General features: G+C 48.7%; 1 protein-coding gene across 1 annotated transcript in view; it reads left to right on the top strand.

Moving 5' to 3' along the window:
- The window catches only part of COLGALT1 (collagen beta(1-O)galactosyltransferase 1), a 43,581-nt gene that overhangs the window by 10,308 nt on the left and 9,527 nt on the right, over window positions 1–23,746 (top strand). Inside the window, exons 7-9 of the mRNA XM_077262660.1 lie at window positions 543–619; window positions 1,203–1,309; window positions 18,647–18,779. Coding sequence (XP_077118775.1) covers window positions 543–619; window positions 1,203–1,309; window positions 18,647–18,779 — 317 coding nt within the window. The remainder of the gene's footprint in view (window positions 1–542; window positions 620–1,202; window positions 1,310–18,646; window positions 18,780–23,746) is intronic.

Raw genomic sequence — 23,746 nt, 5'->3', positions numbered from 1 at the left:
TATGGGAGTGGGAGGAAGCGGACCTCAAAATATTGTACGCTTTCCTCTATTCTGCAAGGAGTTGTCTAGACCTTTGTATGTTGATAGAATATCTCTAGTATAGGTGATCATTATCCAATCTGTGGGGTTCTGACACCCGGCACCCCCACTGATCAGCTGGATGTACACAGTGTAAAGAAACGCAGCAGCACAGCTCCATGCAGGGAGTGGGAGCTTAACTGCAGTAGCCAAGAACTGCCACTATGTGGTGTATGGAGCTCCGCTGTTCTCATTCTTTACACTGTACATCCATCCGCAGCGGGAGCTGGAAACCGCTGATCAGTGAAGGTGACGGAGGTCGAACCCCCAATGATCTGATTGGTTCTCGGATGGTGATTATGGGTTCTGTCCTTAGTTTAAAGAGATCATGAAATGAATGGATGTTTATTTTGCTTATTGCTAAATTTTCCCAGCCTGAGTCTACCACTTACCCATCACTTAGGGTCCATATTGACAACCCTCACCCTTGTTCTTACCCTACTTCTGCTGTATTGTGTCTGCAGTGAAGGGTCCACCAATTGAGCCATCACGTTTCTTGTCTGTTCAACCCAAAGTCTCGGACAAGATGTCGCTGGATGAGGTAAGTAGAAAAGGACTATGTGCATCTCCATAGGCTCAATTCAACATTGCATGTTCTTTTGGGTGAATGCCTCTTGATTTACAACAAATTAAACGTTTTCACCTCTTATTAAAAAAAAAAAAATATATATATATATATAATATAATTTATTTTTTTAAATTTATTTTCTTTATATTAACTCTGCCACTGTGGCTTTTGCAGATATTATAAGCAGATTCATAAAATGCAACTTTCTTAAAAAGTCACATAATTTGGCACCACTCCAGTCCAGATTTCGCCTGGAGCGACTTTTGTGCACCAGTTTACGTCACGATTTGGTCACGATTTTTCAGACATTTTGTAAACGTACAACTTTTTTGCAAAATTCTCACAGAAAAATTTTGGGGTTTGCACAAAATTCATAAATAGCTTACACCATTTTGATGAGTTTGATGGGTATCGGACCACCACAGAATATTGTAGTCCTGAGAAACTCTTAAGATGATGGTCCGAACATCGTGACCCACTAATAGATGAGACGATATGATTGGGGTGTTTTGGCTGTCATCCTCAAGGTTGGTTAATGGTTTGACATTGTTCCCAGATTTTCCTCATTAACCTGAAGCGTCGGCAGGACAGAAGAGACCGCATGAAGAGGACCCTGTACGACCTTCAGATTGACTTCAAACTGTCTGATGCTGTGGATGGCAAGTAAGTTAGGAAGCTTAAAAAAAGTTTGGCTTTCTTTTTTATTTATTTACTAGCTGAAGAGCCCGGCGTTGCCTGGGCATAGTAAATATCTGTAGTTAGTTATAGCACCTCACTTCTCTTATTTTCTCATCACGCCTCTCATTTTCTCCCTCACACCTCTTATTTTCCCCTTCACTCCTCTTATTTTCCCCCTCACACCTCTCATTTTCTCCCTCACTCCTCTCATTCCCCTCTAAGGCCTCTTTCACACTAGCGTTTTTGGCTGCACGTCACAATGCATCGTTTAGGAGAAAAAAACGCATCCTGCAAAGTTGTCTGCAGGATGCATTTTTTCCCCATAGACTAACATTACCGACGCATTGCGATGTATAGCAACACGTCGCAACCGTCGTGTTTTGGCGCACCGCCGCCACAAAAAACGTTACATCGAACGTTTTTTTGTGCGTCAGGACCGCCATTTTCTACCCCGCATGCGCGGCCGAAACTCTACCCCCTCCTCCCCGGACCTTACAATGAAGCAGCGGAAGCGTCTTAAGACCGCTTCCACTGCTAACATCGGGCATTTTCTTCACAGTATGCGTCGGTACGTCGGGCCGATGCAGCGCGATGGCCCCGCACCGACGCTAGTGTGAAAGCAGCCTAACACTTGTCATTTCAACCTCACATCTGTCATTTTCCGATCACTCCACTATTTTCCCCTCACTCTTCTCATTTTGCACTCACACCTTTTCATTTTCACCTCACACCTCTCATTTTCCCCTCAGTATATACATGTTTGTCATCTCCTGTATATAGTATATACCTGCATGTCATCTCCCCTGTATATAGTATATACCTGCATGTCATCTCCCCTGTAAATAGTATATACCTGCTGTATGTCATCTCCTCCTGTATATAGTATGTACCTGTATGTCATCTCTTCCTATATATAGTATATACCTGCATGTCATCTCCTCCTGTATATAGTATATGCCTGTAAGTCATCTCCTCCTGTATATAGTATATACCTGTAAGTCATCTCCTCCTGTATATAGTATATACCTGTAAGTCATCTCCCCTGTATATAGTATATATCTGTGTGTCATCTCCTCCTGTATTAGACCTCATTCACACGTTATTTGGTCAGTATTTTTACCTCAGTATTTGTAAGCTAAATTGGCAGCCTGATAAATCCCCAGCCAACAGGAAGCCCACCCCCTGGCAGTATATATTAGCTCACACATACACACAATAGACAGGTCATGTTTCTGACAGCTGCCGTATTTCCTATATGGTACAGTTGTTGCTCTTGTAGTTTGTCTGCTTATTAATCAGATTTTTATTTTTGAAGGACAATACCAGACTTGTATGTGTTTTAGGGCGAGTTTCATGTGTCAAGTTGTGTGTGTTGAGTTGCGTGTGGCGACATGCATGTAGCGACTTTTGTGAGATGAGTTTTGTGTGGCGACATACGTGTAGCAACTTTTTGTGTGTCGAGTTGCATGTGACAGGTTAGTGTAGCAAGTTGTGTGCAGCAAGTTTTGCGCGTGGCGAGTTTTATGTGTGGTGCATTTTGACTATGTGCAAGTTTTGTGTGAGGCAACTTTTGCATGTGTTACAACTTTTGTGCATGTGGCAATTTTTCCGCGTGTGCAAGTTTTGCGTGTGGCGAGTTTTCCATGAGGTGAGTTTTGCGTGAGCCTAGTTTTGCATGTGGCGAGTTTTGCGCGTGGCGAGTTTTGAGCGGTGACTTTTGTGTTTTGACTTATGTGGCGAGGTTGGTGTATGTGTGGTGAAACGTGTGCTGAGTGTGATATATGTGTTCAAGCACGTGGTAGTGTGTGGCGCATTTTGTGTGTGTGTTCATATCCCCGTGGTGGTGTGGTGAGTATCCCATGTCGGGGCCCTTAGCAACTGGATGGTATATACTCTTTGGCGCCATCGCTCTCACTCTTTAAGTCCCCCTTGTTCATATCTGGCAGCTGTCAATTTGCCTCCAACACTTTTCCTTTCACCTTTTTCCCCATTATGTAGATAGGGGCAAAATTGTTTGATGAATTGGAAAGTGCGGGGTTAAGATTTCACCTCACAACATAGCCTATGACGCTCTCGGGGTCCAGACGTGTGACTGTGCAAAATTTTGTGGCTGTAGCTGCGACGGCTTTATATATTAGATTACATATGTAAACTCTAATCATATTTCTCCTACGCCTCATTGGGGGACACAGGACCATGGGTTGTATGCTGCTGCCACGAGGAGGACACTAAGTTAACAGAAAAATTAACTCCTCCACTGGCTACGATTCAACCAGTTCTTGCTTGGTGTCTGTAGGAGGCACTTGGGTCTGTTTTTCAGACCCCAACTTTTTTATTTTAATTTTAATTTTTCTGTAAATTTTTATTTAACGGAGTGAAGGGGGCGACGGATTCCTTTTATAGGGTCCGCTGTCCCCCGAACCATCAACAGGTGAGCACGGCGAGTATACCTCCCCGTGCCTCTCCTGCGACGTCTGGGGCACGCCTAATTTTACTGGGGCCACGGTTCCTTTTTATGGCCCGATCTCCCCCCTGCAAGACGGCGAGCACATAGAGCCCGGCTCTCATGTTCCTCTCCGGGGCCCGACACAGTGGATCCTTCAGGACCTGAGACAAGGCCCACACCAACCATGGCTTCACACAGCCCTATGACTAAAGCCCCCCTTGGGGGACAGAGGAAGAATGGATGGCGTTTAAGATGCATGGATCAGCACCTTCACAGTGACAGGAGGCCAGGGCCATACCAGCTGGGAGTACGTATTGCGCTCCTTCTTTGCGGCAGAGGTGCGGTCCAGGTCCCTGGGGAGAGGTGCCGTCGGTCGGGGGTCAGCGGTTGTCAGCGGCGCTCCGTCGCGGCCGCGCATCGCCGGCCAGGCCCAGAAATTTAGTCCCCGGCTTTTCAGCCAGACTAGGCCGCAGTGAGCAGATCCGCCCACGGCCGTAACCCCACCCCCCTATATCGGCGCTTCTCATTTGGGACGAGAGGCGCCCTGCAGATCTCGGGGGCCATATTGCCACATCTCCCTGCAAGGTGGCTCACGCTGACCGGAACCGCCACGGCTACATTCCTCCCCGGGGACACAGGCACAGGACCGTGGGTAAGCTGCTTCAAGAAAGCTTAACCCCTTCCCTGCACATACTGCCCTGCTCTGTCTCTAAAGACACTATGTCTCAATCTAAGGAGACTAAAAAGGGTAACAAGAAGCACACAGTGTTTTTCACTTCATGTGCCACTTGCAATACGGCCCTGCCCCGAGCTCACAGTACCCCGTTATGTGCGGATTGTGACCCGGCCTCTGTGCAGCCGCCTCCCGATGCCGCCTACCCTGCAGAGCCTAGTCCCCCTGAGTGGGCCGCTTCCCTGTCACGATCTATGGCTTCCCTAGTCAAGGCAATTGACTCCCTCCGGGGTCCCCCTTCAAGTCAGACCGCGGAGGACTCGGGCGACGGTACGGATCCGTCCACCAGCAGGGGGCGTACTCTGTCACTAACGACTCGGGGCTCCAGAAAACGTACCCATGTTCCATCCCCTGACCACGGACGAGTTGGTTTTCCAGCGTCTGCGAGTTCAGTATCCCGGTCCCCTTCTCCAGACAACCTAAACAACTGTGAATATGAATCCGACGATTCCTACGTTCAGGATTCCTCCACCTCCCAAGAGACACTCGATTCTCTCATTCAAGCGGTCAACAAGACCCTGAAGGTGGACGAGGAATCCGTATCTACTCCAGAACACGTCGTGTCGTTTAAAAAGACTAAACGTGTCCAAAAGGTTTTTGTCACTCATCCTGAGTTTAAGGAGATTGTACAAAAACACAGGGACCGTCCTGACAAACGCTTCATGGGTCAAAAGCCCATAGAGGCCAAATGCCCTTTTGCTCAGGAACTAATCAAGGACTGGCTGCAGTCCCCCTCAGTGGACCCTGCTGTATCACATCTCGCTTCCAAAACTATCCTATCCCTGTCAGACGGTTCCTCAGTCAAGAACCCCTCTGACCGTCAAATTGATTACCTGGCTCGCTCAGTCTTCGAGGCTACAGGAGCCTCTCTCTTCCCATCCTTCGCCGCCTCTTGGGTGGCTAAGGCTATGGTCGCTTGGGCTGAGGTGCTTACCATGACCATCCAAGACAGCAACCTCCCTCCAGAGGCGATCAACCTGGCTAACCAGATAGCCCAGGCTGGGGACTTCGTAGTCAATGCCTCAATAGACGCGGCCAATTGCGCTGCACAGGCAGCCGCAAATGCAATCTCCATTAGAAGAGCCCTGTGGCTCAGGGATTGGCGAGCAGATTCGGCCTCCAAGCGCTCTTTGACATCTCTGCCCTACCAGGCTGGTCGTTTATTTGGAGAAAAATTGGACCAAATAATCTCGGATGCCACCGGGGGAAAAAGTAAATTTCTCCCCCAACAAAAGCCTACCCGGCCGTTTCGGTATCAACAACAATCTCGATTCCGGCCTTTTCGCAACAATACCAACTGGTCATCTACATCCTTCTCCTCGGCATCAGGACGAGGTTCGCACGGTGACCAAGATTAGGGCAGAGGGGGGTACCAGTGATCCTCGTGGCACCGGACTGGCCGCGCCGAGCATGGTACGCGGAACTGGTTCCGTTGGTCACCGACTTCCCCTGGCGTCTTCCAGATCACGTGGATCTTCTCTCACAGGGCCCGATTTACCACCAGAACTCAGGGGCCCTGTCTTTGACGGCCTGGCCGTTGAATCCTGGATTCTAGGCCAAGCGGGTTTCACTCCCCAGGTGTCTTCCACCATGATCAGGGCTAGGAAACCTGTGTCCATGCGCAGTTACCACCGTACCTGGCGAATCTTCTTCACATGGTGCGACGCACAAGGGCGATCTCCTCTGGTATTTTCCATTCCTCCATATTGGACTTTCTCCAATCTGGACTAGAGTCGGGCCTTGCACTTAGCTCTCTCAAAGTTCAGGTTTCTGCATTGTCAGTCCTGTTCCAACGAAAGATTGCCAATAAATTGCTGGTGAAGACTTTTTTTCAGGCAGTTTCCCATCTGGCGCCTCCCTACAAAATGCCTTTGGATCCGTGGGATCTTAATTTAGTCCTTGGAGCTCATCAGGAGACCCCCTTCGAACCGCTGCAGGACGTTTCCCTGACCTTCCTCTCCTGGAAGGTAGTTTTCCTAGTGGCTATTACATCCATCAGACGTGTTTCGGAGCTGGCGGCACTCTCCTGTCGACCTCCGTTTCTAATTTTTCACTCGGACAAGGCAGTCTTGAGGACTTCTCCTGCCTTTCTGCCCAAGGTCGTTTCCTCTTTCCACCTCAACGAGGAGATTATTCTGCCTTCGTTCTGTCCGGCACCAGTCCATCGCATTGAAAAGGCTCTGCACACTCTTGATGTGGTGAGGGCCCTTCGACGGTACGTCTCTCGGACTGCTCCCTTCCGCAAGTCGGATGTCCTATTCGTACTTCTAGAGGGACCAAGGAAGGGTTCTCCTGCTTCCAAAGCTACTCTAGCCAAATGGATTCGATCGGCTATTCAGGAATCCTATTGTGTCAAAGGTGTTCCTATCCCAGCAGGGATCAAGGCCCATTCTACTCGGTCGGTGGGCGCCTCTTGGGCCATTCGGCACCAGGCGTCAGCACAACAGGTCTGCAAGGGTGCGACATGGTCCAGTTTGCACACTTTTACGAAACATTACCACATTCATTCTCTATCATCTGCAGACGCTGCCCTTGGCAGGCGCATTCTGCAAACAGCGGTACCTTAACCGTAAGCCAGTGGTACATGGGGTATTAGCAGCTATGTTGCTCCCCACCCAGGGACTGCTTTAGGACGTCCCATGGTCCTGTGTCCCCCAATGAGGCATAGGAGAAAAGGAGATTTTTGTGTACCCACCGTAAAATCTTTTTGTCCGAGCCAATCATGGGGGACACAGCACCCACCCTGTTAGCCTGTTGGCTTGTTGTTCCTTCTTTGGTTTTGACATAGTTTATTGTCTTTGTTTAATGCTCCTACTGCTTTACTACCGAACTCGTTGAATCGTAGCCAGTGAAGGGGTGTATACTGCAGAGGAGGAGTTAATTTTTCTGTTAACTTAGTGTCCTCCTAGTGGCAGCAGCATAACACCCATGGTCCTGTGTCCCCCAATGATTGGCTCGGAGAAAAAGATTTTACGGTGAGTTCATAAAAATCTCCTTATCCACATAATCATTGCATGTACAATATATTGCACTACGCAGATGGTCATCAGCCTTGAGTCTCTGGATCCTACAATCTAGTTTACTCTTCTTAGACACATTCTCGCCTGTAGAAGTAGTGATCCATACGAACTCCATCCTCCGGGCAATCCTTGGTTCGGGCTACATAATACACCCCATTAGCAGTCAGCTATCAGGGCTCTTTAATGAGTCTGCAGACTGTCTGACTGTATGGTCGTCATCTTTCCCAGTGTAGACTGGTTGTCTTGAGCTTTTGAAAGTTACTGGGATGCTTCCTCAACTTTTTGCCCCGAAGTTGTCACAACTTTAAAGGGCTTGCCGTTCTTTGCTCATTGATGCAGTTACAGATAACCTGTTGGTATACCTCCTTCACACATGTTTAGATACTTCCAATTGAGGCTTGCACTAATAAATGTAAATGGGCCGGACATAGATCTCCCTGAGAATCTACCTCCAGAGATTATTATAGATGAAAGGAGCAGTTACCAGTGTGAGACATGTAGCAGACTGTCAGTCATTACATGTCTCACACTGGTAACTGCTGATTTCATTTTTAATAAGCTCTGGAGGCAGGTTCTCAGGGAGATCTATGTCCGGCCCGTAGATCTTAATAGCTCATTTACATCTTAAGAAAAACATGGATTTCACTGGGATAAGACGTCATATCAGATATCAAATTTTAACTTGACAAATTTATTTTTTTTTTTTAAATGGGTTGTCCAGACAAAATGAAAAATTAGCCAGTGAATTACAGCCATAAAGAATAACTAGCTACAAATGTCCAGTTGGGAATCCCGTACTTGGTTATCCTTTGCAACTGGAAGTCTCTGGTGAAGTCTTCATTTTACCCTTACCTCCCTTTTGAGGTGCTGCAGTTTTTAATTGAATGGAATGAAATGCAGTAGAGGGTACAGTCATACCTGGGGTTGGACACCCCTCCCCTGCGCACATTCATGGCCGGTCATGATCCTTGAAAACAACTTTTTAAAGGGTTATTTTATAATCTTTAAAGTTACCACCTATTCAGATTAGTGGGGTCTTTCTGCTGGGACCTCCACCAGTCCTGATAATGGAGGTCTCTGGAGTACCTCGTTATAGTAGAGTGCTTGCCACGCATACACACCCTACAGAGTGAATCTTTCTTTCTCGCTTCATTGGGGGACACAGGTAACCATGGGTGTATGCTGCTGTCGCTAGGAGGCTGACACTATGCAAATAAAGAAGAAGTAACTCCTCCCCGGCAGTATACACCCTCCGACAGGCACCAGGCAACTCAGTTTTTGTTTAGTGTCTGTAGGAGGCGGACCTGGATCTAACCCCAGATCCGTATTTCTTTTGCAGGGATTTGTTGTGTGTTAGGCTACTTTCACACTAGCGTTTTTTTGCATATGTCGCAATGCGTCGTTTTGGCGAAAAAACGCATCCTGCAAAGTTGGCTTCAGGATGCCTTTTTTCCCCATTGACTAACATTAGCGACGCATTGCGACGCATTGACACACGTCGCAACCGTCGTGCGACGGTTGCGACGTGTTGTGGCGGACCACCGGCAGCAAAAAACGTTACATGTAACGTTTTTTGCTGCGCTGTGTTCGCCATTTCTGATCGCGCATGCGCGGCTGGAACTCCGCCCCGCACCTCACAATGGGGCAGCGGATGTGTGGAAAAACAGCATCCGCTGCCCCCGTTGTGCGGCGCATTCACTGCTAGCGTCGGTACGTCGTCCCGACGCACTGCGACGGGCCAAGTACGACGCTAGTGTGAAAGTAGCCTTATTAATCATTTCCCCTTTCTTTTTAAGATACTCTCTTCAGGGTAACGGTGCAGTTTTCTCACCCAGTTTTCTCACCACTTTGAGCGACCGAGAGAGCAGTGTGGTTTCACCCACATCGCACCCTCTCGGATCCGCTGGGCAGGACTTCGTCCCCTGTCACCCCTTCGGGTGTTCAGGGTGACCTTCTCGGTGGCCAGTCCTTGCCCGTTTTCCCCTCCTCATCCCTCTCCTCGGAGTGGGCTGAGAGGAAGACGGCGGTCACGTTCAGTAACCCTATTCCCCTGTTTGGGGGTTGACGCCATCTTCTGCGCCGAGGTTCATGGCACGGGAAGGAGGATTTCATCCCAGGACCCTCTCCTCGGACAAGGGCTCCTGATGCGTTCCTCAGCCTCAGGTAGGGTATCTCCAATCAACATTTAGGGACCAGTGTGAGCGCGCAGCCTGCCCCCTCACCCGGAGTGAGACAGGGTTAAAACAATTTATTCGTTCTGAAGGGCTCAGGGGATGTGTCCGGAGCGTGCACCTTGACTAGCCCCTTTGTGGGTCTTGAACTCCCCCCACCCCCGCGATCTCTTCGGGGCCTCTACCTTTCTCAGTGTCAGTCGCAGTCGCCGCACAGCGGGCGCCTTTATTGTTCCTATATTTCAAACCGCTGCGCGCGCCCGCCATTTTTCTCTTCCTCTACAGCCGGCTTTTAGGCGCCCGGCTGACCATGCCCCCTTGCGGCCTTGTTCCGCCCTGCATCCCTGCGGCAATGCTTCTCATGGAGTCCAGCGCTCTCAGGGGCGTTCTTCTCTCCCCCCTTCGGCGCTTATACACGCCCACCTCCGTCTCGTGGTTCCCGCGCTCCACAGGCGACTTCCTCTTCCTGCAGCGTCTCCTGCACATCGCGTGGGACACGTGGATCTCTGGGGGACACAGACTCCTGCGGCTGCTGCTGTCTGTTTTATCGGTAGGGCGCTACTGCTCTCTCGGGCTCTACTCCTCGGGCCTCAGGTCAGCCCTCTCCTTTCTGCCCGTCCTGCGTTCCTTCCACTATGTCCGTCCCTCAGGAAGCTCCTTGGTCTCGGGATGAGTGCACCCCCACTCCCCCGGAGTGGGCTGTTGCAATGTCTCAATCGGCGTCAGACCTGACTAAGGTGTCTCAGTCCTTGGTCCAGGCACTTGAACGTATCCCGCTTCTATCTAATGCCACCAGTGCCACGAATACCTTGCACGGCGATTCGCTCGCACCTGTCCAAGACCCTTACAGAGGCAGACTTGACAAAACAGACAGAAAAAGGACTCTATCTAGATCCTCTTCCAGTTCCCCGGATCACACCGGGATACCCCTATCTGCCCCTTCCCCCTCTTTGCAGGCGGACCTCGGGTCTGACGTAACCTCTGTCGGAATCTGACTCGGATGCAGATCAGACTTCCGGAGCTCAGGATATGGTCGATAGCCTTATTTCGTCTATCATTCAGACGCTTGATCTTAAGGAGGACGAGACAAGCTCTCAGGACGTCTCCGTTGCTTTTAAACGGATTAAACGTCCCTCTAGGGTTTTTCCTAATCACAAGGAGTTTGACAAAACTACCTCTTCACACTGGGAAAACCCTGGTAAGCGTTTCCTTGGCAGGAAACGGCTAGATGTCTTATACCCTTTCCACTCCGACCTTGTCAGCAAATGGTCCGAGTCTCCTAAGGTCGACCCGCCGGTGTCCAGACTATCTTCTCAGACGGTTTTGTCTATTCCGGACGCGGCTTCTCTTAAAGACCCCACGGACAGACAGATCGAGGCTTTAGCCAAATCGGCGTTTGAGGCTTCCGGAGCCTCTCTCTGTCCTAGTTTCGCCTCTTCATGGGTAGCGAAAGCTGTATCAGCCTGGACCAAAACCTTGCGCAGAGGCATTTTGGCCTCTGCTAGTGCTGAGGAACTGTCTGATTTAGCGGACCAGATTTCTCTGGCGGGAAAATATCTCATGAATGCCTCCCTTGATGCGGCAGCCTGCTCGGCTAGGGCTAACAGTAACATTGTGGCCATTCGCCGGGTACTTTGGCTTAAAGCGTGGAACGCAGATCCTGCTTCCAAAAAATCCCTCACTGGTCTGCCCTTCCAGGGCTCTAGACTCTTCGGCACACAGCTGGATCAAATGATCTCGGACGCTACGGGTGGTAAGAGTACCTCCTTACCAGAGTCCAAGCCTAAATGTTCCTTCAATAGAAGGGGCCCCCAGTCCTTTTGTCCCTTTCGGTCCTTCACCTCCTCAGGAAACCCCAATCAGGACCGCTCTTCCTCACAAGGAGACCGGAGGAAGCCTTCTTTCAGGCCTCCCCCGCGCTGGAGAGCTAAGAGCCACCCCTCAAAACCATCTGGATCTCGGGGCCACAGATTTGCTAATAAATGACGGGTTGCCCCCACCTGGAAATCCTTCCAGGGTGGGAGGCCGACTTCTTCTATTTTCGGAAGTTTGGCTGTCTGTAGTCGACGATGCCTGGGTCAGGGAGATCGTCACTTCAGGCTACAAGATAGAATTTTCTTCGCCCCCAGGAAGACGTTTGCTGCTCTCTCGTCCTCCCATCTCCCAGGTCTTCTCCAGGCCGTCGATTTACTCCTCGCTTCAGGAGTCGTAGTTCCGGTTCCTTATCACAAGCGGTTTTCAGGTTTTTACTCGAACCTGTTCGTGGTCCCAAAGAAGGACAGCTCTCTCCGTCCAATTTTGGATCTCAAGCGGTTAAACCGCCATCTCAGGATTCGACACTTCAGGATGGAATCGCTACGCTTGGTGGTCGCGTCCATGGAACCAGGAGAGTTCCTGTGTTCCGTGGACATTCGGGATGCGTACCTCCACGTTCCGATTTGCGTACAGCATCAGAGGTTTCTCCGGTTCGCAATCCAAGAACATCATTACCAGTTCACGGCTCTTCCCTTCGGGCTGGCCTCTGCTCCCAGGGTCTTTACGAAGGTCATGGCAGCGGTCATGGCCATTCTACGTTCAAGGGGATTCTGGTAATCCCGTACCTCGACGACCTCTTGATCAAGGGTTCGTCCCGTCGGGATTGCAGCCAGAGCCTCCAGCTTACTCTGGACACTCTCATTCGCCTCGGTTGGATAATCAACTACCAGAAGTCATCCTTGATCCCGACCCAATGCTTGGAATTCATGGGCATGGAATTCGACACCTCTCAGGCTCAGGTCTTCCTCCCCAAGGAGAAGTTCCTTTCTCTTCGTCGGGGTGTCAGAGCGCTAAAGGGCCCGAACCCTCTGTCCCTCCGCCTCGCCATGAGGGTTCTGGGGAAAATGGTCGCTTCTATGGAAGCGGTCCCCTATGCGCAGTTCCACTCTCGTCCCCTCCAGCTGGCTCTTCTAGCCGCCTGGGACAGGAATTCGCTTTCCCTGGACCGTCCGTTTCGCCTCTCTTCCAAGGTGAAACAGTCCCTCTCTTGGTGGACGCTGTCCACCTCCATTCTGCGCGGAAGGTCATTTCTCCCTCCCCACTGGCAGGTTATCACCACCAACGCCAGTCTCCAGGGTTGGGGAGCGGTCTTTCTCCACCTCACGGCCCAGGGCCGCTGGACTGTTCAAGAGGCACGTCTTCCTATCAACCTCTTGGAAATCAGAGCCATCTAAGTCGCCAAGGCATCGTGGTGGGCGAGTGGTCTCTCCTTCCCTTAATCTTCAGCCAGATTTGTCAGCGGTGGGGCGTCCCAGACGTCGACTTAGTGGCCTCCTGGGCGAACCACAAGGTTCCCCAGTACGTTTCCAGATTTTGGGATCCGATGGCTGTCGGATGCGACGCTCTCGTGATCTCGTGGGCCCAGTTCCAGATGCCCTATTTGTTCCCACCCCTCCCCTTGATCCCGAGAATCGTCAAAAAGATCAAGTCGGAAGGGGTCCCCGTGCTCTTGGTAGCTCCAGATTGGCCTCACAGGGCTTGGTACGCGGAACTGGTGAACATGCTATCGGACGTTCCATGAAGGCTACCGGATCTTCTTTAGCAGGGGCCCCTCTTCCACCCGAATTCTCGGTCTCTGAATTTAATGGTATGGCCGTTGAGGCCACGGTCCTGAGGGACGCGGGTTTTTCTCACAGCGTCATCCAGACTATAATAAGGGCGAGGAAACCGGCTTCCTCGCGTATGTATCACAGATGTTGGAAGGCCTTTTTCCGATGGTGCGAGGTCAACGGTCTGTTTCCTGTGACCTTTTCCCTTCCATCCCTTCTCAGTTTTCTTCAAGTGGGTCTCGATTCGGGACTTTCCCTTAGCACCTTGAAGGGTCAGATTTCCACTCTGTCCATCCTTTTTCAAAGAGACATAGCCTCCCTCCTCAGGTGAGGACCTTTATTCAGGGGGTCTCGCATATAGCTCCCCCTTATCCTCCTGTCGAGCCTTGGGATCTCAACCTCGTCTTAAACGCCCTCCAGCGTGCGCCTTTTGAACCTATGCAGGACATTTCCTTCTCACTTCTATCTTGGAAGGTGGCCTTCTTGGTCGCCATCACCTCGATTAGGAGAGTCTCTGAACTGGCAGCGTTGTCCTGTCGCTCTCCCTTTCTAGTCCTGCACCAGGACAAGGTGGTTCTTCGACCGGTTCCTTCCTTCTTACCGAAGGTAGTCTCAGCTTTTCACATCAATGAGGACATTGTCCTCCCTTCCTTGTGCCCTTCCCCAGTTCATCCCTTGGAGAAATCCCTTCACAAGTTGGATGTGGTCAGGGCTATCCGGATCTATCTTGCCAGAACTTCTTCCTTTCGTCAGGCCGATTCTCTGTTCATCGTCTCGGAAGGTCGTCGAAAGGGGCTCCCCGCCTCCAAGTCCACAATTGCTCATTGGATCCGTTCGGCGGTTCTGGAGGCATACCGTGTCCAAGACAGGCGGCCTCCTTCGGGGGTGAGGGCTCACTCTACCCGGGCTGTGGGAGCTTCCTGGGCAGTTCGTCACCAAGCTTCGGCCTCGCAGGTTTGCAAGGCCGCAACGTGGTCATCCATTCACACCTTTGTAAAATTCTACAAGGTGCATACTCGGGCTTCTGCGGACGCAAGCCTGGGTAGGAAGATACTGCAGGCGGCGGTTTCTCACCGGCCGACCTAACTCCTTTATTTCTGCAGAATATCCCGCCCTAGGGACTGCTTTTGGACGTCCCATGGTTACCTGTGTCCCCCAAAGAGGCGAGAAAGAAAGAGGGATTTTTGGTTCTTACCGTAAAATCTTTCATTGGGGGACACAGCACCCTCCCTTGAAGTTGTACCGTGATGGCTAACGAGCCGTTGTTGTGGTTTGGTACATAGGTTGAGTTTTATATTACCTGTTCATACTACTGCTTTTGCACCAACTGAGTTGCCTGGTGCCTGTCGGAGGGTGTATACTTCCGGGGAGGAGTTACTTCTTTATTCTTTATTTGCATAGTGTCAGCCTCCTAGCGACAGCAGCATACACCCATGGTTACCTGTGTCCCCCAATGAAGGCTCCAAGAAAGAGATTTTACGGTAAGAACCAAAAATCCCTCTTTATGGCACTGCAGAATACAGTTCTTGGATAGTCCCAGCAGAAAATGAATGAATGGGACTTCTGTCAAGTTATCATCTGCCCTGGGGATCGGTAATAATGGTTGCAATAATCCTTTAAGTGCTTTCAGTCTTATCCTGGATGTGCTTTCCTTTCTGGAAAGATATACGTATATCAAAGGGTATGTGTACTTGGAAGTGCAGTATATGAACCTGAGCAGCACTGTTGTACCTGGACCGAGCTTTGGTGTCCTCTCGCCCTTGGACACGCTCCTTTCCACTGTCTGTAATGTATTACAAGGCCTCTTTGACCCAAACTTGGCAAGTGTGGTGTCTGCACGAAGCATCTGTTTTCCTATGTACTGATGACCATGTTTCACCTTGTGAAGTAGTATTTGATCTCCTATTGGCAAGAAGCTCCTAAAAGAGCCAGACAGGCTGAATCCATGCCATATAATGGGCACCGAGCCCTATATTCACTGCCTGTTCTGCTGTATTTTGTTCATGGAGACATGCGGTGCCCACCAAAACTTTCATGAGTGGACCAGATCTATCACCCATGTAAATGGGGCCTAATGTAAAATAATTGGAATCCAAGTTGACCGCCTATAAAATTGCACAATAATGTTTCTCAGGAAGTTAAGCCTGAAAATGTTGGCTTTTAAAGCTTCTTTTATTTCAGAGTGAGAACTCTTTACAAGAAAGCAATGTAATAAATCTACTGGGCCAGGAAACTGGCCGGTCGCCCATGGCAGGATCTGCTCTGAACTTGTCTTGCAGTTCTGCACTATTGTGGGGAACATACAGGGTGGTTTATAAGAAGGTATACAGATGAATCGATTAAATGTCTCGCAACAGATGATCTGGGTAACCATACACACAGCAAAAGGGGATTATATGCATCTTATGATATTTGTTTAATCTCGAAAGTGCTCGAAATGTCTTTCATCAACGTCTGGAGCTTCTTGTCAAAAACTGTATTCTTTACTACAACCCATAAAATTAAGAAAAAAAAAATTTAAAAATAAAAAAAATTGGTTGAACGTGGCCATCATTCTATGCTGCCACATGGTCCGATCCTATGTTGTGGGTAAGTGTTGACAAGGTAGTCCCTTACTACAGAAGCCTAACAAGGAGGTGCACCATCTTTTTTGGAGAAGATGGCCCTGGTTCTCATTTGTGCCATTACCACCTCACATAATATTTTTAGGTAATTATTACTATCCACCGTTGTACGGAAAAAAAAAAAAAAAATTGGTCCTACAAAACTCTCACTGGACAGTGTACCCCTTTTTGTGATGCCTGGCTGGTTCAGGTGAGATGTGATGGTCATGAGGATTTTCATCTTGCCTATGTTCCACGTTGCTTTACAGCTTCACCAGATGAACTTATCAAAAAGGTCTGGTTTGTTAGAAGTTTGGTTACGCATCATCTTGCAGAATTGCAAGTGGGCATCTCTGTCGTCCACCAGAAGACCATGTAACAGTCTTGAGTGGTACGATAACCATTTTAATTAACGCATTAAGGGTTGTAAGGACGTGGACTTCTTCGGACTATTCAAAAATGTAAAACGGTTTCTCGTGGTGTTTTCCTCTTGTCATAGATGGGTATATATTCAACGGTATTGTATTTATTATTATTTTTTGTAATTCTCTTTAAACAGGTTGTCCAGTAATAACAAGCTGTCGCCTATCCCTGGGACGGCCACTTCTTTCTAACAGGCATAAAAGTTCCCCATTGTGCCGATTGGTGCAGATCCAAACTATTGGCCTCCCGCCAATCACTAAGTAAAACCTTAAGAATTATAACTTTAAATGATCACTCGGTTGGAACCTGGGCGGCGCAATACTGCGATTGTTTAAGCCTAGAAGGGTTAGTATGGAGCCATCTAGACGCCTTGCGTTAGTGCTCTTGGACAAGGCATCGCTTCTTTCAGCGGTTATTGAGAGGTTGTACAGCAGGTGGCTCCGTATGGTGAATATTTTTTATTTTTTATTCTCCTTTCTTATGAATCGGAAAAAAAGATGTAAGAGCTTCTTCACCGCCTTAGTTATTAGTGAGGTCATAAACCATTTGCAGACCTTCACAGCTGTGAAGCCGTAAGGAGGCCAACTCCTTCCACAGCTGTCCACTGTTCCTGGGAAAATCACCCCATGTACTCGCTCCCCCTCAATCTTGGCCCATGGAGAATAAAGCAACCCGATCTCTCCACATTTACACCAGTGTGCTGTGTAAGGGATTGTTCAGACCTGCGTATAATCGGTCCGTGTGTTCCATGGACTGCTCACTGCCTCCCTTTATTACATGTCCTCTGTGTCGCTGACTGATGATCTGCGTGTAAAAAATCGCAGTGTGCCCTGCTTTGCTTCGTTATGGTCTGCAAAATGGATTGATGTAAAGACCCTTCTGGCACCAGTAGACGATGCATACGGAGCCAGTCACGTCCTCCATTTGCAGATGCGACTGGCCTGACTTCCAATACGCGTATGTGTGACCCCGGCCTTGGTTACACAACGTCCTACTTTATTGGGTGGGACGCCTTGTTCCTGGGCCTAAGTGACTTGTTTGAGATAAGAAACCAAGGTCTCCTGTCTTTCCCCCCCAGAAGTAATGCCACTTCTTCAGCCCTATTTGATATTACAGCTCCGTCCTAGTCAAGTGAAGCTATTTAACCTGCGATACCAGACACAGCCCATAGACGATGGTGGCGCTGATCCTGGAATAGAGCATCATCATGTTTTTCATTTTTGGAATCTACAAAACCCTGTGCTGTTTTACACATAAGTAATGATGAGTATTACAGGGGACATCTGGTAATGTTTCAAGGTGGGCAGCAGTCATTGCAGAAGAAATGTCCTATTACATGACGGCCATTCGGTGGAATACGTGGGGATAGGGCCACTGTAGGCGCTTCGGCTTATGAAGAGGAATCGTCTCTATATTGTCCTTATTCCTAATGGGGAATTATAAAATTAGTGAAGGATTTTGTATAGTTAAAGATATCATTTTATGGATGTGCCTTCTTCTGACGACCCAGAAAATCTCAGCTTGGGGCTGGATATCCAGCATCATGTATGTAGTGACCGGCGTCTTACTGACCCGCTTTGCCTCACTGGAAAATTTTAGTTACAATTATTCTGTATGGGGTAAAATGATGGGGGTCCAGGAATATTTTACCAGGAAGGATAGACCATGTCTCATAGAAAAGAAAAAGCTATAGACCAAACAGGGGATCACCACAATAATACTGAATAAATTTTTATTGGATACAAAAAACAAACGTACACACAATATAAAAACAATTAAAAGTCACAGAATGACAGATAGAAAACCCAAAATAGCTTATAATAAAGCTTAGAGTTTCCCCTTCCGAGGACCGTGCACATAGCCTAATAGGCTAGTTGTAACCACCAATAATGTAGCCTGCTAATATAGACAGGATATAGCCAAGCATAGATCCAGGCTAAATACATAGATGACCCTATAGGAATAATCCCTTTGAAAAAAATCAAAAAGTATACCAGTACCCTGACAAAACAGCCTAGAGCCACAAATCAGACCATGTCTCGACACTTCTTCAGGATCGCTGTATGTGATGCCGTCCATATGTGACATACATATTTTACAGACATATATTTCATCCACTGTGTATGTCTCCTTGTATACACTGCGCTCTCTGTATCCAAATGTGACCTGCTGAAATCTAAAACCCCACAGATCACGTCACTTTTTTCCTCAGAATTCTGCCCCTCGTTGAAACAACCAACATCCATTGGCAGCATTTATCAGTTTCCAACACTTGTTTGTTTTTCTTGATTTACTTTTTTTTTTTTTTTTATTATAATTTAATGTTTGTGCTTTTGCTTCAGCTCCTTGAATGAATCTCAGGTAACTGCACTGGGCATAAAGATGTTACCAGGGTACAAGGACCCTTACCATGGACGTCCACTGACACGAGGAGAGATGGGATGCTTCCTCAGCCACTACAACATCTGGAAGGAAGTGAGGAGATTTCTTTTGGCAGCTTACGATTATGTTCTTTATAAATCATGTTTTGTTTTTTATTTGCACATTACCATTTAACCTCTTAACCCCTTTCTGACATTAGACGTACTATCCCGTCGAAGTGATATGGGCCCGTATGACCACCGACGGGATAGTACATCTAACGTGATCAGCCGCGCTCACGGGGGGAGCACGGCCGGGTGTCAGCTGACTATCATAGCTGACATCCGGCACTATGTGCCTGGAGCGGTCACGGACCGCTTCTGGCACATTAACCCCCGTAACACTGCGATCTAACATGATCGCAATAGCGTTCCAGCGGCATAGGGAAGCATCGCGCAGGGAGGGGGCTCCCTGTGTGCTTCCCTGAGACCCTCGGAGCAACGCCCTGCAGGCCCTGGATCCAAGATGGCCGCGGAGCTCCTTCCTGGTCCTCCAGGGAGGTGGCTTGCAAGTGCCTGCTCAGAGCAGGTGCCGGCAAGCCTCCTGCAGTGCCTGTCAGATCGCTGATCTGACACAGTGCATTGCAACTGACTATAACATGATGTCCCACACTGGGAAAAAGTAATAAATAAATATATATACCGCCTAACAAAAAGTGGAATAACACACTATCAAAAAGACAGATATAAATAAACATTGTACCGCTGAAAACGTCATCTTGTCCCGCAAAAAATGAGCCACCATACAGCATCATCAGCAAAAAAAAATAAGTTATAGTCCTCAGAATAAAGTGATGCAAAAATAATTATTTTTTCTATAAAATAATTTTTATTGTATAAATCGCCAAACCATAAAAAAATGCTATAAATGAGGTATCGTTATAATCGTACTGAACCGAAGAATAAAACTGCTTTATCCATTTTACCAAATGCGGAACGGTAAAAAATGCCCCCCCAAAAGAAATTCACGAATAGCTCGTTTTTGTTCATTCTGCCTAACAAAAATCGGAATAAAAAGCGATCAAAAAATGTCATGTCCCCGAAAATGTTACCAATAAAAACGTCAACTCGTCCTGTGAAAAACAAGACCTCACATGACTCTGTGGACCAAAATTTGGAAAAATTATAGCTCTTAGAATGTGGTAACGCAAAAAATATTTTTTGCAATAAAAAGCTTCTTTTAGTGTGTGACAGCTGCCAAACATAAAATCCTGCTGTAAATAGTAAATCAAGCCCCCCATTATCACCGCCTTAGTTAGGGAAAAATAATAAAACAATTTTTTTTTCCATTTTCCCATTAGGGTTGGGGCTGGGGCTAAAGTTAGGGTTGGGTGGGGTTTGGATTACGTTTACGGTTGGCTTAGGGGTGTGTCAGGGTTAGGGTTGAAGTTAGGATTGGGAGGTTTCCACTGTTTAGGCAAAGCAGGGGCTCTGCAAACGCAACATGACCTCCGATCTCAATCCATACAATTCTGCGTTGAAAAAGTAAAACGGGGTTCCTTCCCTTCCGAGCTCTGCCGTGTTCCCAAACAGTGGTTTACTCCCACATATGGGGTATCACGGTACTCAGGACAAATTGGACAATAACTTTTGGGGTCCAATTTCTCCTGTTACCCTTGGGAAAATACAAAACTGGGGACTAAAAAATCATTTTTGTGGAAAAAAAAAGGATTTTTTTTATTTTCATGGCTCTGCGTTATAAACTTTAGTCAAACACTTGGGAGTTCAAAGTGATCACCACAGTCTAGATAGTTCCTTGGGGGGTCTAGTTTCCAAAATGGGGTCACTTGTGGGGGGTTTCTACTGTTTAGGTACATCAGGGGCTCTGCAAACGCAACGTGATGCCGCAGACCAATCCATCAAAGTCTGCATTCTAAAACGCCACTTCTTCCCTTCCAAGCTCTGCCATGCTCCCAAACTGTAGTTTTCTCCCACATATGGGGTATCAGCGTACTCAGAACAAATTGCACAACAACTTTCTCCTTCGCCTCATTGGGGGACACAGACCATGGGGTGTACGCTGCTGCCACCAGGAGGCTGACACTAAGTATTACAAAGAAAGTTAGCTCCTCCCCTGCAGTATACACCCCTCTGCTGGCTCCCAGCTAACCAGTTCTTGCTTAGTGTCCGTAGGAGGCACACGGACTGGTCTGCTATTCAGACCCAAAGAATCTTTTTACTTTTACCTTTTACCGGACGAAGGGGGCGACGGATTCTTTCATGTTCCGATCTCCCCCGAACCAACAACAGGCGAGCACGGGAGTTTCACCTCTCCGTATCCTCTCCTGCGACGTGGGAAGCCACTGCCTGAGCTGATTCTAGGGGCGACGGCCCCTTCATGGGACCGATCTCCCCCTCATCAGACGAGCACTGGAGTGTCACCTCCAGTATCCTCTTCTGCAGCCAGGCCTATTGCCGGACATTCAGCCCTGCCCACCAGGTTTTACCCTCGGCTGTACAGAGGCACAATCCAGTGTGGCGTCCGAGCAGCCCCCACTGCACCACCACTATAGAGCGGATGGTACAAGGAGGCGGACGGTTCCTCTCCTCCTCCCTAACAAACGGATGATGGATTGAGGTTTATCCCTACACCGTCCACGCTGCACAGAACAGCGCTGACATCCGCGGCGGCTCCATGCCGGGACGCGCAACGATGGTGAGTGGACCCATCTTCAGAGGGATATCCATAAAGGCGCAGGCAGCCTTAGCCACTTTCCTGTGGCCCACCTCTCTGAGGTAACGCTCTGGCCGGCTACAAAAATTTAGCCCCTGGCTTCGGCCGATGTGTAGGCCGCACCCCGGAAGTCTCCTGAAACGCCCCGCTGGTGTCGCCCGCCTGCTACAGAAATTTAGGCCCCGGCTTGGGCCTATTCAGCATTGTGTCCGTCGCTCCGCCCCCCGAGTTGGCGCTTCTCGCTCTCTGCGAGATTTTATCTACTCTGCAGCTCACAGTGGCCATCTTGGTCCACCCGGCCGGCTCACACTGAGGCAACGATTTTTAGCATTAAGGGGGCACAACCACTCTACAAGGCATTAAACGCGCAAGTATTCTCCCTTCTTAAAGGCACATGTAGTATTGTCTGGTTTTAAAGGCGCATGTCCAGTATTGTCTGTTGTTAAAGGCGCAGGTCCAGTATTGTCTGGTCTTAAAGGCGCATGACCAGTATTCTCTGTTCTTAAAGGCGCATGTCCAGTATTCTCTGTTCTTAAAGGCGCATGTCCAGTATTGTCTGGTCTTAAAGGCGCATGTCCTGTTTTGGCTGGTCTTAAAGTCGCATGTCCCGTATTGTCTGTTCTTAAAGGTGCATGTCCAGTATTCTCTGTTCTTAAAGGCGCATGTCCAGTATTGGCTGGTCGTAAAGGCGCAGGTCCAATATTGTCTGTTCTTAAGGGCGCATGTCCAGTATTGTCTGGTCTTAAAGGAGCATGTCCAGTATTGTCTGGTCGTAAAGGCGCAGGTCCAATATTGTCTGTTCTTAAGGGCGCATGTCTAGTATTGTCTGGTCTTAAAGGCACGTGACCAGTTTTCCCTGGTCTTAAAGGCGCATGGCCAGCATACCCTGGTCTTACGCACATGGCCAGTATGCCCTGGTCTTAAAGGCACATGACCAGTATTCCTGGTCTTAAAGGCACGTGACCAGTATTCCTGGTCTTAACAACACGTAACCAGTATTCCCTGGTCTTAAAGACGCATGACCAGTACTTCTTGGTCTTAAGGGCACATGTCCACTATTGCCTGGTCTTAAAGGCACATGACCAGTATGTCCTGGTCTTAAAGGCACGTGACCAGTATGCCCTGGTCTTAAAGGCACATGACCAGTAGGCCCTGGTCTTACGCACTTGGCCAGTATGCCCTGGTCTTAAAGGCACATGACCAGTACGACCTGGTTTTTAAAGGCACATGACCAGTATGCCCTGGTCTTAAGGGCACATGACCAGTATGACCTGGTTTTAAAGACACATGACCAGTATGCCCTGGTCTTAAAGGAACATGACCAGTATGCCCTGGTCTTAAAGGCACGTGACCAATATGCCCTGGATTAAAGGCACATGACCAGTATGCCCTGGTCTTAAAGGCACGTGTTCAATATGCCCTGGACTTAAAGACACATAACCAGTATGCCCTGGTCTTCAAAGCATATGACAAGTATGTCCTGGTTCTTAAAGGCACATGACCAGCATGCCCTCCTCCTAAAGGCACAAGACCAGTATACCCTGGTCTTAAAGACGCACGACCAGTATTCCCTAGTCTTAAAGGCGCATGACCAGTATTTACTGGTCTTAAGGGCACATCATCAATCCGAAGCTGGTCACCCTAACTGAGCTCTGGAGCCTTCGCCACTCATCCCCTAACCGCAACCCATGGTTTTCTCAGACCAAGAGATTGAATCCCTCTGTGAACCCTCTGTGGCTCAGAGTGCTCGCAGGACCGAGATACATGGTCCCTCTCCTACATGGGAGCGTCCGCTAGCAGGGGCCGCAAGTGTTCTAGAAAAACGTACAGGCGTCTGCAAAACGGAAGTTTTTCATTTCCTAATCTCTACCCCATGATTTGTTGAGAACAACGCTGAATATGGATCGCATATTGCCTTGGATTGCAAGAGCTTCAGAAAAGGAGGGACTCTCCTATTTATACCATCAACAAATCGACGAGCAATTCACTGGACAGAAGCCGCTAAGTAGGTTGCCATACCTGGTCTGATTTTTATGGGCGACGGGTCCTTTTAAGGGCACCGATTCCCCCCACATCTTCAACAGACGAACACATGCAGTGTCGCCTCCATGTATCCTCTTCTGCATCCAGGCCTAATGCCAAACAACCTGCCCTGTCCACCCGGGGACCTCAACTCTGGAGATGTACAGAGGCACACATCTTTGGCGTCCGAGCACCCCCCTTTGTATCAATTTAGGGGATGATGCAAGAAAGCAGACGATTCCTCTCCACGTCCCTGTTAACAGAATGGTGGATCGAAGGTTCCTAATTTTCTACTCTGCACGAAGATGGCAAGAGGCCTGCTGGTT

The sequence above is a fragment of the Ranitomeya variabilis genome, chromosome 5 (assembly GCF_051348905.1).
Source record: "Ranitomeya variabilis isolate aRanVar5 chromosome 5, aRanVar5.hap1, whole genome shotgun sequence".
Classification (NCBI taxonomy): Eukaryota; Metazoa; Chordata; class Amphibia; order Anura; family Dendrobatidae; genus Ranitomeya; species Ranitomeya variabilis.
The sequence above is the reverse complement of the archived record's forward strand: the minus strand, read 5'-3'. Positions and strand labels throughout refer to the sequence as shown.